The sequence below is a fragment of the Anolis sagrei genome, chromosome 1, assembly GCF_037176765.1.
Source record: "Anolis sagrei isolate rAnoSag1 chromosome 1, rAnoSag1.mat, whole genome shotgun sequence".
In the NCBI taxonomy this organism is placed as follows: Eukaryota; Metazoa; Chordata; class Lepidosauria; order Squamata; family Dactyloidae; genus Anolis; species Anolis sagrei.
In genome coordinates this window covers 303,575,313-303,594,967 of record NC_090021.1, presented here as the reverse complement: position 1 = coordinate 303,594,967, position 19,655 = coordinate 303,575,313, and the positions used below count along the sequence as shown (strand labels likewise).

Genomic DNA, 19,655 nt, shown 5'->3' with positions numbered 1-19,655 from the left:
AATGTTTATTTATCAACGTGTACACTCAGCATTGAATTGTTGCCTTTGTAAGGCTGCCCCGAGTCCCCTCCGGGGTTGAGAAGAGCAGGATGTACTGTATATACTCAAGTATAAGCCTAGTTTTTCAGCAATTTTTTATGTTCACAATTAAAACTTGTGCGCCAGCTGTGCCCGTACCTTGGGAAGTCAGCCTTGGCCACGGTGGTTCACGCTCTTTTTACATCCAGGATAGACTACTGCAACGTGCTCTACATGGGACTGCTTCAAATAGTCAAGAGAGGCAGCCAGGTTAATAACTGCGGCAGCATATAGGGAGCCCACAACTCCGTTATGCCAGATCCACTGGCTGCTTTTTTGCTACCAGGCACAATTCAAAGTGCTGGCTTTGGCCTATAAAGCCCTAAACGGCCCCGGCCCAGTTTACCTGTCTGAACGCATCTCCCTTTACAAACCACTGCGAAAACCAAGATCTTCTGGGGAGGCCCTGCTCTGTCCTGCCATCACAGGCATGTTTGGCAGGGACGAGAGACAAGGCCTTCTCAGTGATTGCCCCCTGGTTATGGAACTCCCTTCCTGGAAATATTAGGTCAGCCCCCTCCCTCCTGTCCTCGGAAGGATGGTGAAGACCTGGCTGTGGACCAAGCCTTTGGGGCAGTCCAGTGAGGCAATAATTGAATTGTGCGGAAATGGTTTTTAAGCAACTGATTTTAAAGTGCATATGCGAGTTTAATGTTTTTATATATTTATGGTTTCATGTCCTGGCATTGAATGTTTGCCATACATATGTTGTGCCTCACCTTGAGTCCCCTGCGGAGTGAGAAGGGCAGAATATACATGTTATAAATAAATTAATAAAAAGGCCCCCTTGGCTTATACTTAAGTGAGGGTCCTGGCAGGAAGTCGTGGGGCTGAAAGAAACCCTTTGCTGGGCTTCTACCAGCTATGTGCCTCCTCTCCTTTCAGCACAGTAACCCAGCTGGATGTCTGTGCGAAGAGGAAGGTGCACGGCCTCTCCTCTCGGCACAGCAACCCAGCTGGTTTGCTGTGCCAAGAGGAGAGAAGCTGTATGCCTCAATTAATGTAATGTTATTGGTATCTATTTTTATTTTGACATTTACCAGTAGCCGCTGTATTTCCCACCCTTGGCTTATACTCAAGCCAATGTTTTCCCAGTTTTTTTGTGGTAAATTAGGTGCCTTCTCTTATATTTGGGTCAGCTTATACTCGGATATATATGGGTAAGTGTGGTAAATAAATACCTTCTTCAACATGCAGCCATTATTTTAAAACAAATTAAGGTTCTTGGGGAAGGATTTAATTTTACACCTACAGGTAGGTAATTAAAACAAAAATATTTGCTTTAATGCTCATTTATGGCTGGCATCCTACTGTTCCAAGAATGTTATGATCAACAGACAGAAAACACATTATATTAACACACAAGAAACAGATAATGTAGTGTATAAAGCTACCTTTATTTGGACTTTCACAGAACAGGCCAATGTATACACTGTTGTTTCATAAAAAGTTTAAAAACAGCAAGTCACCTTTTGACACTAGCTAAATTGCTATCTACTTGCCTTGGCGGTTACAGAAATTCAAGTCTGAGCTCAATATTCCCATTCAACAGGTTTTCTTCAACACAACATACATGTTTTTCCAAGATTAATTGAACTGTGAATCCACTGTTACTGGAAAGCGAAAGTTTAGTTTGTGACCATTGATGGTGCATTTTACCTATGCCTTCCTCCACTATATAGCACAGCACAGAAATTAATGGAAATGCAAGCCGAAAAAAAATATTCTAAACATCACCCTATCTCTAGGGAGAAAGGGAACGTTTGTACCAGTAACTACAGGGCTCTGTAAACAGGTGTTGATGTTCAAGTAATTAGAAGCGGCCAATGTGCCGATTTTGCTCCCATCTATGAGCAGTTGGTTCATAAAAGAATATTATTGAAACCTAGAAACAGTGTAATCTGAAAGCAAAGGAAATCTTATGCATGGATATGTGCAACTTCATGGGAGGTGACAATTTTCTTTTTAGCAATTGGAAAGGAAGAGTTAATAGGCAGATTAACAATCTGTCATGAAACATGTCAGTAAAGATAAGGGCGTTTCTATGCAAGATGACATGGCAACGGGCGCTCTCCACTTCTGCAAAATGCACATTTATTTCTACCCAAAAAGGAGTTATGATACAGACTTGAATCACATAAATGTAATGTGTACCTATTAAAATATACAGAAACTCTTTTAAGTAGAGGATATTTGAAAAGATGACGGGGCTGTCAATCCTTTTATTTGTACACATCTGCATCTTCACATAATTTGAGAAGTAACCTTTTACAAAATCATGTAAAAAGGACAAGAGTTGCCCGGTGAAGAGTCTGCATTTCTTCAAAAAAATTTATACAGCATGCAATTAAGGCAGCCTTTTCTTCCTCATCTGGAATCCTTTCACTTATGTAATCTTCTGCTGCAAAGACTGGGCTCTTCTGTCAACGCCTTTTGTCTTTCCTGTCTGATTTACGGTCTCTTTCGCTCCTGGAAGTTCTTTTGCCTGACCGACTACTTTCTGACATGGACCTCTTTCTGTCCGACCTTGAACTTTTATCCTTCGATCCTTTTGCATCTCTGCTGCTACCTTTGGAAGACTTGTGACTCCTGTCTACGCCCGAATTATCCCTCCGCTTCCGCTCCACGCTCCTCCTGCGCTTTCTGTCCCTGTTGTGCCCCCGCCCTCTGCTCCGACTCCTGCTCTCACTGCTACTCGAGCTACTGCTGCTTTCCTGGCTGCTAGTCCCACTAGAGCTGCTGCTGCTGCTGGAGCTGCTCCGGCTACTGCTGCTGCCACTGCTCGAACTGCTGCCGCTACTACTACTTGTAGAGCTAGTACTGCTAGTACTACTGCTAGTACTCCGGCTTCGGCTCTTGCTGGTTTTGTTCCTTGCTCTACCCCTGCTCCCACTCCTAACTTTGTTCTTGATTTCTACTGTTATAGCCTGGGTTTGGTCTGCCTGAATTTCAGGCACCTTTTCAGGCACTACAAGAGGCTCTTCTTGGTCTACCTGAGGCTCTCGGTCCCGGTCCTGGGTAGATTCCAACACTGGAAGAGGCTGTGGCTGAAGCACAGACTCTGAGAGAGGCTGAGCCTCAGCCTCCAATGCTGGAGTGGATTCAGGCTCCTTTGCTTCTGCCTCCTCTACTTCCGCTTCCACCTCTGGCTTGCTGGCTTCCTCTTTCTCTAGGACAGCAATAGGCTCCTCCTGTTCTGGCTGAGCATTACATTCCATTTCCGGCACCACTTCTTTGCTATTCTCATTTTCTAGTGGCTCTGCATGATCTGCCTCGCTTGTTTCCATTGCATCCTGATCTCCATCTAATGGCAGAATGCTTTCCCCATCTTCTTTTACTAACACAACATCCTCTTCCTGATGATCTTGCTGCCTGTCATTCTCTTTAAGCTCCACCCCCTCATCTACCTTTACCTCCATTTCCTCTTTTTGCTCCTCCTCTTCCTGTTCTACCTCCTCATCACTAGGACTAGCCCCTGCCTCCTTTTCCTCCCCGGCCTCCTCCATTTCTATGTCATTGCTCTGGTTACCTGTCTCCATCTCTTCCACCTGCTGAACCACCTTACCATCTTCCTGCTCCTTCTTCTTCTGGTCTTCCTTCTTTTCTTCCTTCGGTGCCTCCTGGTGTTCTTTTTCCTTCATAGACTGCCGCCTGGGTCTGGCTTCCATTTTGTTAATTTGCTCAGCAAATTCAATGCGCCTACTTTCGAACAGTGCTGAAGAATGAGAGAACACACGAGAAAATTAGCTGAGATCCAATTTACCTCCACACCAGTCACTGGAAACACTTCATATAGGGAAGGTTTCAAGGAAATCATACCTCTTACGGAAAGTGCATGTACTTTTAAAATTCATAATAATAATAATAATAATAATAATAGTAATAATGTATTTCTAGACCACCCTCTCTCTCCGAAGGGACTCAGGACAGTTTACACATACAAAAAGGCAAGCATTCAATGCCTCAGGTGAGTACAAACTTATCAAAATAATTCACAATAAAACAAAACAATCCAATAAAATATCATTAATGAAAACATAAGTCAACATTACATATGATAAGTGCATAGGTATATTTTGTTATGCTTATTTATTGCAAGAACCATCTGCACACACTATGCCTGCAAATGCATCTTTGTTATTGATAAGAAGAGCTTTAACCTAAATTGAGTTGTGGGTAACCTCCAGCAGCCATTTTTGCCATCCCTGTGACCCTGGAGGGTTGAACCTCCCCTTCAATCACATGAAATAACTTGTCTCCCAAATGTAAAAAACAAAGCAAAACAAAAAGAAACACCATTCGCCATCTATTTGTTACTTGAATAATGTGAGTTGGTTTGCTTTAGGTCAGCAAATACTTAAAAAAAAAAACCCAGAAAGTAACAATGTCGTTCAAAGGAAGATGGAAAGAATTCTGGGCTGTTCAATGCACAAGAGCCATATGTCGAATCCAGCTGATTATGCCCTTCATGTTCTACTAGTATTTTTTACTACCAAAAGACACAATTAAAAAAACATGTGCAACATACCATTTAGTTTTTTTTGAGAATCATCAAACATTTTCTGGTTTGCAGGACACATTCTGCCAGGTATGTAAAACAGGTGAGGCTTCGTCTTTGTTCTTATATACTTAATTATTTTGGCATTGTGTTCATTCCATTCTTCTTGCTGGGAAGAGAAAAAAAGTATTTGGATTTTTCCCCAGTCCCTCTTACAACACAAACACACATCCCACAGCAGCTGCAGAATTCACTCACCAACTGAGCAAGTTCAACTTTCTGTTCCAATAGTCGCAGCTCTGTTTGTTTAGCACGTCTCTCCTCAAAGAGTTCTCGCCTCTCATTTTCAACTTGTTTTTTTTCTTCCTCCGCCTGCACTTCAAGTTTTTGCTCAATTTCTTGCCGTCTTTTTTGCTGAAGTGAACAAAACAATTTCAAATTTTCTTAACAGTAGTATAATCACAATATAGTTAAAGGTTTCCCCTGACATTAAGTTCAATATCTGACTCTGTGGGGTGGCGCTCATCTCCATTTTGAAGCTGAAGAACCAGCGTTGTCTGTAGACACCTCCAATGTCATGTGGCAAACATGACTACATGGAGCACTGTTACCTTCCCACCTATTGATCTACTCATATTTGCATATTTTCGAACTGCTAGGTAGGCAGAAGCTGGGCCTAGCAGCATGAGCTTACCCCGCTACCCAGATTCCAACCGCCAACCTTTCCATCAGCAGGTTTGGCAGCTCAGTGGTTTAACCTGCAGCATCACCTGGGGCCCCCTTAATCACAATATACAAAGCTAATCAATTTTTAAAGTGAAACAGAGGTATTCCAGAGCTAAGTGAAAGAATAACTATTCCACATGCAATATATTTTGACGAACTATAATAGACAAAATATGTAACCACTTAAAAACTTATCTGTTGTTAATTTTAGTCGAACTGGGTATCATATCCACTCAGGCGTTTACAAATATGTGACTGTCAAAGTTACATTTACAGTTCAAATAGAAGGAAGCGTAGACTCTATATCAAGTGATGCAACTAGACTGATGGAGCTCCATTACTACAGGTCCATATTACAATGTTACCCACAGAAACCCACCTTAGAAGCCAGGCAGTGATATCAACATAGGGATTTTAAAGGGTCTACAGAACAGTATCATGAGTAAAGAAGCATTTCTCCCTGTTCCAGCATCAAGAAACTTTCTAACATGAAGCCAGAAATCACAATGGAGTCCTGTCACAACTATTTGTCGCAAAATACCTTGCTACTTTGACAGGAGTAGATGCCTCACTTATTGCCCCATTCCCTACCATCTTGGAAATCCCTAAGTGGTGCTGTTGCTTGGTTTCTGCAGTGGGTTTTGAGGGACACTGTTGACACAGTACCACTGTAACAACTCTAAATGCAAATTGCCTCTCCACTTAAACATAACTTGAACATTTTCACTTTCAAACATTTATACACAATATCAGAAAGCTACTAACCAATAGGGGTAAGATCCTATCTATAAAATAGCATAGACGTTTCTTACTGCACACAAACATTACATATTCTCACTCCACGGTTTGCTAGAAGTTAAGTTCATACCCGCTCAGTAGCAACTGTCGATTCTTGTTTGAATTTCTGAAGAGTACCCATCAACAGGCCAAATATACGCCGATTCCTGAGAGAAAGGCAGAAAGGTATGATTAAATCACCTATTTTAAATAATGTTGAATTAGATGGAAATAATAAATACTGTATATTGTCCAACTCTTCAAAGGTCACTAATGATGAATATTAGCAAGTTATTTAGAAATTGGAAATGGTGCAATTTCTACACCAATATGAGAACAGCTGGAGATAAAGACAATGGAAAGCCACCCCTATGGAAGAATATTAAATTCTAAAAAAATATTCTTCACAAAAGCAACCTGTTATTCTGCACAAAATCATGAGCTTTCTACACATTGACCAGGTCTTTCCAAGTGGAATTCCAATTGGAATAACCATTCTGAGTCCAAGCCATTGAACAATAGCTTGATTAAATTTCAGTTGTCTTGATTATTTAAGAACAACTCAGCCTCATATTTACAGCTAACTTTCTATATTCTCTGTATTCAGCCTGAATTTGCTTGAATTTAGATAAAACAGTATACCAAGTATCTTACCCCGCGAACAATTAAAAATTCTTAGTGAAGTGTTTTGAGATTTCGTATTTGCACAGCTTTATGTTGAAGTCATGTGTTGGGAAACAGAACTACACAAGCCCCTGCCCATTTTCTAAAACTGATAGCTATTGCTATAGATTACATCAGGCGTCCTCAAACTTTTTAAACAGAGCGCCAGGTCACTGCCCCTCAAAACTGTTGGAGGGCTGGATTGTAATTTCAAAAAAAACATGAATGAATTCCTATGCACACTGCACATATCCTATTTGTAGTGCACAAGACACTGAAAAACTACAATAATTAAAACAAAGAACAATTTTAACAAATATAAACTTACTAGCATTTCAATGAGAAGTGTGGGCCTACTTTTGGCTGATGAGATAGGATTGTTGTTGTTGTGTGCTTTCAAGTCGTTTCAGACTTAGGTTGACCTTGAGCGAGGGCCGGGTAAATGACCTTGGAGGGCCACATCCAGCCCCCAGGCCTTAGTTTGAGGACCCCTGGATTAGATGCTCTATTAAATGCATGTTTCAAAATGTAAGGTCCTTAAGACTATATATGGAGGAACAAATGGAATTGTGTCTTCACAGAGCAAAAAAAAAAGTATCTGTGTGACAGTCAGCAAAGTATTAGATACACAGGTTTATAATCTGGACATTCAGTCACTTAATTCAAAATAGAATACAAAATATGGGAGAATTTTGCTGACTGAAAAGAGAAAACCGAAAAAGCATTCCTAATAGCCACAATAATCCTTAGTTATGCTGAGAAATATGTGATGCAATGTCCTGATGGCAAATAGCCAAAATGATGCTGACCAACTAATCTCTTCTGTGACTAGATAAGTAGCAGCCTTGTACAAAAGGCCAGTAAAATCTCATTTTTTATTGGATCATGGATGACTTTGAACAAATAGACCATTACAAGTCCCATTTAATTGGTTGAGGACACAATACCAGTAAAATACGGAGTTTAAAAATCTTAATGTCATACTAAAGAACAACACAAGATACCTTTGTTTCCCCTTTTCATCCATATTTTGATCTTGAATAAGGTCTCGGCGTGTTCGCTCTTTGGAGGTAGCAACGACAGAAGACTGCAACGCTGGCTGTAAGGACAAGTCACATTCCAGTTAATGGAACTGTTTCCACATTTCTCTCCACCCTACCATCAACAAATTCCCAGATATACTTTACCTTTTTAACATCATCATCCTCTGCGTCGCTTTCTTGGCGTGATTCTCTCCTTGTCCGACGCTCCCCAGCCAATCTATATTCATGACAAATTGTGAAAAACCAACATTTTAAACTGGAGTTAAAGTGTAGCTTCAAAAATGAAACTACCAGTATTCGTTAATTAATTAATTTCATTTATTTCAGGCATTTATACCATGCCCTTCTTGACCTCCGAGGAGGGACTCAGAATGTCTTCCAAACAGGCAATAAATCAATGCCAAGCATGATATAAAACTCATAATAAATAAATCCATATACATTAAAATAGTTAAAATATACATACATTAGAACTAGTTAGCCAGATTAAAATCGCCATATTAAAATTGTCGTCCAAAACAGTCCAATAAAATCTTGTCTTCCCAGTAAAACAACTATTCTGTGGACACTTGATCCCATAGCCAGGATTTAAATTTCTTCTGGAAGGTCTGAAGGGAGGGGGCAGATTTAACCTCATTATGGAGGGAGTTCCGCAGCTGAGGGGCCACCACGGAGAAGGCCCTGTCTCCAATCCCCACCAAACACGACTGCAATGGCAGTGGGACCGAGAGCAGGGCATCCCCAGATGAACTTAAGGACCTAGATGGTTCATAGAGGGAGATATGTTCAGATAGGTAAACTGGGCCAGAACCATTTAGGGCTTTATAGGTTAACACCAGCACTTTGAATCGAGCCCGGAAGCTAATAGGTAGTGTAGCAAGCGAGTTGTCCATTCTCTGTACCCTGCTATTAAGGTAGTCTGTCAAGGGATACTTCATATAAAAATACAAGTGTACTTATCTACAGAAACTCTTAAAAACGGCAGGATCAAGTTATGGCAGTTTAAGTACTAGTTTACAGAGATTCCAGAGTAAAAATTAAGGAACTGTATGGATGAGTGGACATATAATTGCTTTCTTGTTCTCTCCCAGACTCTTTTTATATGGTACTTCAGATTGTAAACCATTATTTTAAACTACACAACATTTTTAGTGCATTAGCAGAAAAACGTTATATAAAATACAGAAATAAATACATAACTCTAACTCTTCTAATCCTAGGTGCACTAAATGAACTGCTGAATGATAAAGCAACACTTGTTAACAGCCAACTGATTTAACAGGTCAACTGTATTAGGGACAAGCAACCGGATTGAGGTACCTGCGTAAGAAATACATTAAATGGTTCTCTTGCTTCAAAAGAGAACACCATTTGATTCTCTACCCACCTATTAGTCGCCCCTTCCAGATCCCTCTGTTTGGCTGGGGGTCCTCCTCCACTATCCGAGAATCCACGCCTGAAACAAGACGATTTGTATCAGTACACCAAACCAATGTTAAGGAAAAACTACGGCAAGCTGTTCGCTTGTAATAAACTTTATAATAGGCACACAATTTCTTATTCATTTGGGTAAAATGTATTCCCCTGATGCCTAAATTAAAAGGATAGAAATGAATTTCTAGTACCTAAGCCTGAAGGTAGAGTTGCAAGCAAAACCATGGCCCATAAGTAATTACTTTGAAAGGTGGCAAGGGTGTAAAAAAATGACGTTATAAAATGCCCCCCCCCCAAATCATTTTGAAGACCAATTTAATGGGACGTTTTCCTAATCTTATGCAATTTTCTTATATCTCCTAACTTGATTTTCTCCCCATTAAAAGGTAAATAATGGAAGAGTAAGAAACAGGGTAACAAGTAATGCAGACTAGTTTCTAAACACTAATGTGCAAGGAAATGAAGCACTTTTCTAAGCTTCGTTAACTTCCATGATGCAATGTTGCTTGATGACTAAATCCTGTTTACATATATAGCTATCTTGGATGGACAGAAGGTGCTAAAAACCATATGTGCATCTGTCAAAAGTTTGCATTACAGATAATGTTCACTTAACTCTATTTCTAGTGCCAGAAATTGGCCATTAAACCTAAATTTATGTTCCAGCAACTAAAGGCAAGCGTCACAACATTTTATGTATCGTATACTGTATACACAAATATGTGTATATGTGCTCCTTCTATTTTGTCAGTTTTATACTTCTTTATGCAATGCTTTTGACATGAAACAAACAAACAAACAAACTCAAATACAATGTACAAGGCAGAGGTGGAAATCTTTCAGCCTGCATTATGCACAGGGCCTTTGAGAATGCTGTGTGGCTCTTCCAAATTTTCTCCCAGAAAAGGGCAAGCTTTGGAGCTTGAAGAGCGATTTCCAGTGTTTCTAAAGCAGGCATGGGCACACTTTGGCCCTCCAGATGTTTTGGATGCCGATAGACTGTTTGGAATTTTGGGAGTTGAAGTCCACAATGCCTGGAGAGCCTAAGTTTGCCCATGCCTGTTCTAAAGGGATGCAAAAGGGCCCTTCTGGTTGCCATTTTAAGTACAACTAATATTCACACTCCCAGATAAACATTTTAAAACATTTTGAGCACTATATAGTTTTTGGGAAAAAAAACCATTTAGCCCTATATAAAAACTATTAACAATAGTCTAAAAATTCAGAAGACTGTTTATGATAGAAAAAAGACATTAGTTCAGGCAACTTTTAAAATATTCTTTAAAAAGTGAGTAAGAACAGGAATTTAAACTCCCAGTATTAAACCCTAAGATCCAGAAAAGCTGCCTGACCGTTGCCAGTGTTTTAGCTCCTGCTTTGCAAACAAAATTTAAAAAATCAACATATTTCATCCTAGCAGAAATCTACTCTTTTTGTGATGTCATACTGGTATGAATTGACACTTCAGTCCACAGGACAGCTTTGATATTGCAGTTTCCTTGCCTGTCCTGCAGCAATAGCAATCCAGAGATGGCAAGTTAATGTGTGACCATTTCTATTAGGGTTGGCCCAAGATAGTTTGCTGCCTTAGGTGCAGCACCAAATCATATCTCCACACTGATTTTAAATAGCACATGAAACAGAAAGTTCTGCAGATATTTATTTATTTATTTAGAACTTTTATATCCTGTTCTTCTCTACCTCCGTGGAGGGACTCAGAACAGCTAACAGCAAAAATTCAATGCTACACAATAATACTTCTCCAGCAAACCGTGATAATGAAAATAAAACAACAAAGTAGCAATGTACTGCTTTTATGTGACACCTAAGATATAATGCCTGAGGTAACTACACCACTCTGATTTGCTGATATGTGCCTTCAAGTCAGACAACTGCAGGTGTATCATAGGTTTTCTATGGCAAAATTTCTTCATAGATTTGCCACTGCCTTTTGCTAAGGCTGACTTATTGTGACTTGACCAAATGGACTTCTGTGGGGGCCCTTCCAGACAGACCCTATATCCCAGGATCTGATCCCAGGTTTTCTGGCAGCGGGGACTCATATAATCTGCAAAAAACTGGGATCAGATTCTGGAATACAGGACCCATCTGGAAGGACCCTGGCTGAAATCTGGGGTTCATCTATACGCCACACGGGCAAATACCAGCTGTTAGGGATTGTAGGAGCTGAAGTCCAAAATACCTGAAGGGCCGAGATGTGCCTATGTCTGATCCAGATTATAAACTTAATGCAGTTTGACCCTTTAACTGCAATGGCTCAATGCTATGGAATTACTGGGAGCTGTAAGGCACCAGTAGTCTTTGGCAGGGAAGGCCAAAGACTTTGTAAAATTCTTATTCTCAGGATTCATAGCACTTAAAGTGTTGTGAAACTGCACTAAATCTAATGTTGAGACAGTTAGAGATCTCTGATAACTTGACACAAGTAAAATTTTCTAAAGCTAAAAGCCACAGAAAAGTCAAGATAATGTATAATTACAGGGTAATAACACCAGTACAAGAATAGTCAAGGAAGGTAAGAAGTTATTTTCATGGCTGCCGGAGGATAAGGTGCTTGAGCCTATAAGCAGATCTTCTCTTCCCCTATCTGATATGTTAACTGAATACATTGAACAGGAATGTTAATATGTGTAAAAGCTCTTATATTTTTGTCTCTTTCCTCATGTAGCATAACAGTCAAAACAGAATCCAGACAGTTTTGAGCATTAGACTGGGGGAGCATCTACACTGTAGAGTTAACGCAGTTTGACCCCACTTTAACTGCCATGGCTCAAGGCTATGGAATCCTGGGAAGTGTCATTTTACAAAATCTTTAGCCTTCTCTGCCAAACAGTACTGGTGTCCCACAGAATGCCAACTCCCAGGAGTCCAAATCATTGAGCCACTGCAGTTAAAGTGAGGTCAAAGTGCATTAATTCAACAGTAAAAAAATAAATGTCATAATAATATGGTTACAAACTCCATCTTAATTTACAATTTTATGTAAGGTGTTCAAATGGACTACATTTTTTGGATTATGTGATTTTAATGCTTATATTAATATGTTTTTACTCCACATATTAATGTCCAAATATTGTTACGTTTTTATAATTTAATTGATAGTGATATGTTATTATTTTATCTTAGGTTACATATGTATGTGAGGCATTACATTTTGCCATAAATATGTTGGAAACTGCTTTTAGTCCACTCCCCCCCCCCCAATTTGTATTTATATATAAATGAAGTAAATAAATAAATTTGTCAGTCCTGTGCAGCAATGCACTACTCACATTGTGGAAACAGTTGCAAACGGCACCTAAAAGTTGCTTGTGCAACTACAACTTCCACAATCCCATAACACTGTGCCATTAAGTGGCATCAAAATGCATTAATTCTACACTGCAGATGCACCCTAGAGCTCTGGGAGACTGTATGGCATCGGGCAAGTCACACACTCAGCCTCAGAGGAAGGCAAACCCTCTCCAAATACTTATTTCCAAGCAAAGTCTGCGTTAAGGTTCACTTAAATTAGGAAGCATCTACGCCATAGAATCAAGTGTAAATCAGGCCTTGGCAAACTTGGGCCCTCCAGGTGTTTTGGACTTCAACTCCCACAGTTCCTAACAGCCTCAGACCCTTTCCTTTTTCCCTCAGCTGCTTGAGCAGAAAGGAAAGAAAGGAAGGGGCCTGAGGCTGTTAGGAATTGTGTGAGTTGAAGACCAAAACACCTGGAGGGCCCAAGTTTGCCCATGCCTGGCGCAGATGCACCGGAGGACAATACTTCCATAGACTCTTACCTCAGCAGTATACTTCCACGCCCTCTACCTCCACCTGGGCCTGTGATGGTCAAGAGCCTACCCTGAGCAGGCCTGAAAAAGGAACACAAACATACACACATAAAATTACTATGATATACAAATAGGTAAAGACACACATATAATTGGTATTACATTATATATAAACCAACACACACAATATAATTATTATCGTATATATACAATTGTTACATTAGTAGTAAGTAGTACCCTGCTTCCTTGTTATAAAGAAGAATCGGGCCCCTTTGCACAATTGAAGCTTGTGCGCCAGCTGCGACCGTACCTCGTGAAGTCAGATCTGGCCTTAACTCACCTCCTGATTGGATTATTGCAATGCGCTCTACGTGGGGCTGCCCTTGAAGACGGCCTGGAAATTTCATTTGGTCCAACGGGCAGCAGCCAGATTGGTAACTGGAGCAAATTACAGGGAGTGGTCAACCCTCCTATTTAAAGAGCTCCACTGGCTGCCGTTCATTTTCCGGTCTCAATTCAAAGTGCAGGTCCTTATCTACAAAGCCCTGGACAGTTTGGGACCTGCCTACCTGCATTTCCATTCACAAACTCATGCAATCTCTTTGATTGTCCAGAGAGGCCCTTCTCTCGCTCCTGCCCCCTTCGCAGGTGCGACTGGTGGGGACGAGGGAGAGGGCCTTTTCAGTGGTGACCCCTCGACACTGAAATTCGCTCCCTAAGGATATTAGGCAAGCCCCCATATTGGCAGTCTTTAGGAGGAGCTTGAAAACTTGGTTGTTCCAATGTGCCTTCCCTGAATGAAAGAGCAATAATTCCCTGATCTGACCAATTCCCTGCAAAAGGTCCTCTGAAGCACTTTATTCTACCTGTTGGGCAATCAATCCTACCTCACCCTCTAAAACAGGGGCCCTCAAACTTTTTAAACAGAGGGCCAGGTCACAGTCTTTCAAACTGTTGGAGGGCCGGATTATAATTTGAAAAAAAACGAATGAATTCCTATGCACACCGCACATATTTATTTATTTCGTATACTTCTACCCCGCCCTTCTCAACCCCCGAGGGAGACTCAGGGCGGCTTACAAAATGGCACAATTCGATGCCTACACAATAATACAATAAATGTATAAAAACAGCAGTTAAGCAGTTAAACAATTAAAACAACTATATATATCACAATCAATAGCCAATCTCAAGCACAGCGTTCACCAACTCAGAGTCCATACTTCGTTCCACATTGTCTATTCCTATCCGTCATCACAGTCCTTTATTTATCTGCCAGAGTGCCCAAACGCCTGGTCCCACGTCCATGTTTTTAATTTCTTTCTAAAGGAGGGATGTCGCTGATCTAATTTCCCCGGGGAGTGAATTCCAGATGAGGGGCCACCACTGAGAAGGCACTGAGAAGGACATATCCTATTTGTAGTGCAAAAAACACTTAAAAACAATACAATCATCAAAATGAAGAACAATTTTAACAAATATAAGCTTATTAGTATTTTAATGGGAAGTGTGGGCCTGCTTTTGCCTGATGAGATAGGATTGTTGTTGTTGTAGTCATTTCAGACTTAGGTTGACCCTGTGCAAGGGCCGGGTAAATGACCTTGGAGGGCCGTATCCGGCCCCCGGGCCTTAGTTTGAGGAACCCTGCTCTAAAACCTCTATTCAGACTTATTTTATTGCTGCCACGCCCAGTGTTTTAAATTTTAAATCTATTAGAATAGGCCCTGCCCTCAGTGTAGGATTTTTGTGTTTTTAAGTGCTGTGTTTTATTGCTGATATGTTATTTATTATGGTTTTGTATTGTAGTTTTATTTTATTGCTGTATTGGTTTATACGGATGCATTGTATTGTCGGGCCTGGCCTCATGTAAGCCGCCCTGAGTCCCTTGGGGAGATAGTGGCGGGGTATAAATAAAGATTATTATTATTATTATTATTATTATTATTATCTACACTGCCATATAGTAGTTTCTGAATGCAGCTGAGCCGAACACAGAAACCGCAGTGTAGATTCACATAATCCGGTTTAAAGTGATTAATCTGGATTATATGGAAGTTCCTCACTGAGGGCCTTTCCACACAGCCCTATTTCCCAGTATCATCATCTACACTGCCATATAATAGTTTGTGAATGCAGCTGAACCGAACCGCAGTGTAGATTCACATAATCCGGTTTAAAGTGGTTAATCTGGATTATATGGCAGTTCCTTACTGAGGGCCCTTCCACACAGCCCTATATCCCAGAATATCAAGGCAGAAAATCCCACAATATCTGCTTTGAACTGGGTTATCCGAGTCCACACTCAGATAATGCGGGATTTCCTGCCTTGCTGTTTCTGGCTGTGTGGAAGGGCCCTGAAAAAGCACCCTTGGGCTGGTTCCCTCACCTCGCATCGTTGGGGTCCCGCCCCGTGAGCTTGCGGATGTTCTCGTCGACGTGCTTGAGGCTCTCCTTGGCCTTCTCGAGCTGCTCCTGCAGGGCCCGCACGGCCACCGCCATCTCGCCTGATACTACTACTCCTAGTACCAGGACAGGCGCGGCCTACCCTGCCTGGGCCCAGCAGAAAGCGCGGTCGGGTAAGCGAAGAGCTGGGGAGCAGAGGGGGAAGTTACCCCGCCTACACGTGTAACGTGGCTCCCTCAAAGAATCCACCAATCGGGAACCAGCACATTAAAACGACATCACGTTTGTCCAATCGGTACTCGGAATCTCTCACGAGTCGCCCGCCTCTGAGATTGAGCGGCAGCTCGGTGCACCAATCAAGTTTCCCGTTTCTGCCACTCAACGGTTCACGTTGGTGGAGTGACGTCGCTTTCAGCCACTTAGAAAGAATCCTGTTGGGTTCCTTCTGCCAATCGCTAAGTACCAGAGTTGAATGACACAATAAGCAGCCAACCGAATGGCAAGCGGCACAACCATATGGCCAATCCGTGCTTGGAGGTAGGTTCTCTCTCTGTATTATATTCCCCGCCCTACTATTTTCGCGCCTCTGTGGGTTAGGAGGCGTTCTTGAGTGCAAGGGGCGGGGCTAAGGCATTTCTGAGAAAGGAATGTGGAGGCTAACCAGTGAATTTAAGAGCATAAGACACAATAAAATCAAACAATATATTTAATCCCAGTAATCTCTGTTCTTTTACTGACTGATTACCCTAATTGCACCATATCTTGGTTGATCTTGGAGATTGAGGTTAAGCAGGGTCAGCCCTAGTTAGTGTCTGAATGGGAGACCACCAATAAATACCAGGTGCTCAGGGTCAGTGGTTCCCAAACCTTTTCCATAGAACTACAACACAACACATAATTGGTTTAATCAAAATATATTCTGAATCATTTACGCGATTTGAGATATGCCTCCCAATTTCCTATTTGGTACCTTGTTTTTGAGTAAATTTTATTGTGACATTTTCTAAATATTATCCCAATATCTTTTATCTCAAAACTATAGAAGAAATAAAAAAATCAATGTGGGATCAACATGACAAATTGACTATAGATGAGTCACTCTTATAAAATGCTGAAATGTGTATGAGGTAACTACCTAAGGTTACAGGTTCGAATTCGAGGAGCGGTGTGAGCTTCCGCTGTCCGCCCCAGCTTCTGTCAACCTAGCAGTTTGAAAACATGCAAATGTGAATAGATTAATAGGGAAGGTAATGGTGCTCCATGCAATCATGCAGGCCACATGACCTTGGAGGTGTCTACGGACAATGCCGGCTCTTCGACTTAGAAATGGGAGATGAGCACCAACTCCAGAGTCAGACACGACTGGACTTAATGTCAGGGGAAAACCTTTACCTTTTTTTTACCTAATACAAATAGCTGTAGCACAAAATAGCTACTACATAGACTGTAAATCAATCGGTGACTTCAGAGATGTATATACACTGTAGAATTAATGCGGTTTGACACTATTTTGGCTGCTATAACTCAAAGCTAGGGAATCATGGAAGTTGTGGGCCTTTTTGCCTAATCCTAAATAAACGATCACCAGATAAGAATCTGATTTTGCAAGTAATTGTGTCTTAAACTCATACACTGCTGCTCTTCCAGCATTCAGTCATGCCATATACTGTGTACTGACAGTCTCTAATCTAATTATCAACCTAGGGATCATAACCAGATACAGTGAAGACATCTGTCCTTGCGCTTTGCTACTCTGCTGCTGAATACGCATGTCCAGTATGGAATACATCTCACCATGTTCAAGCAGTAGATGTCTTAATGAGACATGCCACATTATCACAGGAAGTCTATGCCCAACACTGCTGGAGAATTATACTGTTTAGCCGGTATTGCATCACCTGATATTTATTTATTTCAGATATTTGTACCCTGCCCTTCTCAACCTCCCCCCCCCCGCCCCCCCCCCCCCCCCGGGGAAGTAACAGCCAGTAATAAAAGGAACAAGGCATTGGCATCTCAGGCCCATCCTCTGTTTGGATATCAGCCAGCATGCCAATGTCTTAAATCAAGAAACAGCTTTCAAAGATCTACAGAGATATTTGCAGGAACACCTCAGCAAGCGGAGTCCAAAAGTACCAGGCTAAAACACGGGACATCAATCAGTGGTTGATACCAGATGAGAAACTCCCTCCTGGGCACACAGAAGACTGGGCGACTTGGAAGGCGCTGAAAAGACTGCACTTCGGCATCATGAGATGCAACACCAACCTTAAGAAATGTTGCTACAGGGTGGAGTCCACAACATGGGAGTGTGGAGAAGAGCAAACCACAGACCACTTACTACAATGCAGTCTGAGTACTGCCACATGCACAATGGAGGACCTTCTCACAGCGACATTAGAGGCACTCCAATGGCCAGCTTCTGGTCAAAGGACATTTAGCATAATGCCAAGGGTTTTTTTAACTTTGTATTTTTAAATGCATATTAAATGCACAACCTTTTCACACTTGAGGCACTTGAAGTGGCCAGCTTCTGGTCAAAGGAAATCTAGCATAATGCTAAGTTTTAAACTTTGTTTTTTTTAAACTTTGTGTATTCTCAATTTGCTTCTGACACGATAAATACATCTGATTATCGGATAGTTGTGTATTTCCCTAGAGTTAACCTAGTAGGACTCTGACTCAATAAAACTTACTCTACTGATTTGTGGTGGTGCAAGTTTTTTATTTATTTGCTGCAACAGATTTCAAATTGGTAGATTTATGGAAATTATGTAGTTGATGTTGTTGTCTGAAGCTGGGGCTCCTAAAAATGTTGAGGTTCAGAAATGACCTGTAGTTACTCCGCTGAGCTTCCGAAGCCAGAAAAAGACTCTTAGCTGGGCAACATTGACAAACCCCCTTATTTTCCCACCACCTGATCAACTCACAGAAAGCTGAAGCCAAAGATTATGTAAGGATTATGTAGGTAAGTGCAGGGCGTGCTCCTATCCCACTCCGAGAAAGTCAAACCCATCATTTTGGAATAACAATCCATGTATTGTTCAATCAAGAAAACCTTCCCCTCTGCCAGCTGATACCAATCAGCAAACATTGTTTCCCCAAAATAATCCCTTTCCAGGCTGATGAGCTCCTTCAGGCAGAAGGGGGTGGCTGGCGTGTTTACAGAAGACCAGCTCCAGAATTCCTCAAATTAAAAGGTTTATCAAGTTTCCCGCCATACTATATACCAATCGCAAACTGTAAACCTTGCAACCATTTATATACTTTTGAAGCAATAAGACTGTGGATTGTAATTTGTATTGATCACCCTAAATGTCTATACCAGGGGTCCCCAAACTAAAGCCCATGGACTGGATGCAAAACAAACTTCAGCCTTCCAGAGGTTTTGGACTTCAACTCCCACCATTCCTAATAACACCAGGCCTTTTCCTTTTCCAAGTGACTGAGGAGAAAAAAAGGAAAGGCCCAGAGGCTGTTAGGAATGGTGGGAGTTGAAGTCCAAAACAGCTGGAGGGAAGGCCATAGTCTTCTTGACTATGGAGGCATGAGCTGTGGCAGTCAGAGTGGTCAGGCTGCATTCATTCTACAGTGTAGACCAGGCCTGGGCAAACTAGGGCCCTCCCTCCAGGGTTTTTGGACTTCAATTCCCACCATTCCCAACAGCCTCAGGCCCCTTTTGAGGGCCTGGGCAAACTTGGGCCCTCCCTCCAGGGTTTTGGACTCCAATTCCCACCATTCCCAAAAGCCTCAGCACCCCTCTGAGGGCCTGGGGTTTTTGGACTTCAATTCCCACCATTCCCAACAGCCTCAGGCCCCTTCTGAAGGCCTGGAGGTTTTGGACTTCAATTCCCACCATTCCCAACAACCTCAGGCCCCTTCTGAGGGCCTGGGCAAACTTGGGCCCTCCCTCCAGGGTTTTTGGACTTCAATTCCCATAATTCCCAACAGCCTCAGGCTCCTTCTGAGGGCCTGGGCAAACTTGGACTCCAGGGTTTTGGACTCCAATTTCCACCATTCCCAAAAGCCTCAGGCCCCCTCTGAGGGCCTGGGGTTTTTGGACTTCAATTCCCACCATTCCCAACAACCTCAGGCCTCTTCTGAGGGCCTGGGCAAACTTGGGCCCTCCCTCCAGGGTTTTTGGACTTCAATTCCCACCATTCCCAACAGCCTCAGGCCGCTTCTGAGGGGAAAAAGGAAAGGGCCTGAGGCTGTTAGGAATGGTGGGAACTGAAGTCCAAA

The 19,655-nt window shown here is 41.8% G+C and overlaps 1 protein-coding gene across 1 annotated transcript; it reads right to left on the bottom strand.

Annotated features, from left to right (window-relative positions):
* Positions 1–1,456: 1,456 nt before the first annotated feature.
* PNN (pinin, desmosome associated protein) lies at positions 1,457–15,634 on the bottom strand. The gene is made up of 9 exons (XM_060758876.2): positions 15,397–15,634; positions 13,020–13,091; positions 9,173–9,241; positions 7,930–8,002; positions 7,747–7,841; positions 6,171–6,246; positions 4,835–4,990; positions 4,607–4,745; positions 1,457–3,793 (listed from the first exon to the last, which is right to left on the bottom strand). Exons 1-9 carry the CDS (start codon positions 15,507–15,509, stop codon positions 2,502–2,504), a joined length of 2,085 nt encoding a protein of 694 aa, XP_060614859.2. The 5' UTR covers positions 15,510–15,634; the 3' UTR covers positions 1,457–2,501.
* Positions 15,635–19,655: the final 4,021 nt, after the last annotated feature.

Coding starts and splice junctions, on each gene's coding strand:
- PNN (XM_060758876.2), bottom strand. CDS start 15,509: ATGGCGGTGGCCGTGCGGGCCCTGCAGGAGCAGCTCGAGAAGGCCAAG. Junction 4,746..4,834: donor AAGTTGAACTTGCTCAGTTG/GTGAGTGAATTC, acceptor TTCTCTTCCCAG/CAAGAAGAATGGAATGAACA. Junction 3,794..4,606: donor TTCTCAAAAAAAACTAAATG/GTATGTTGCACA, acceptor CTCATTCTTCAG/CACTGTTCGAAAGTAGGCGC.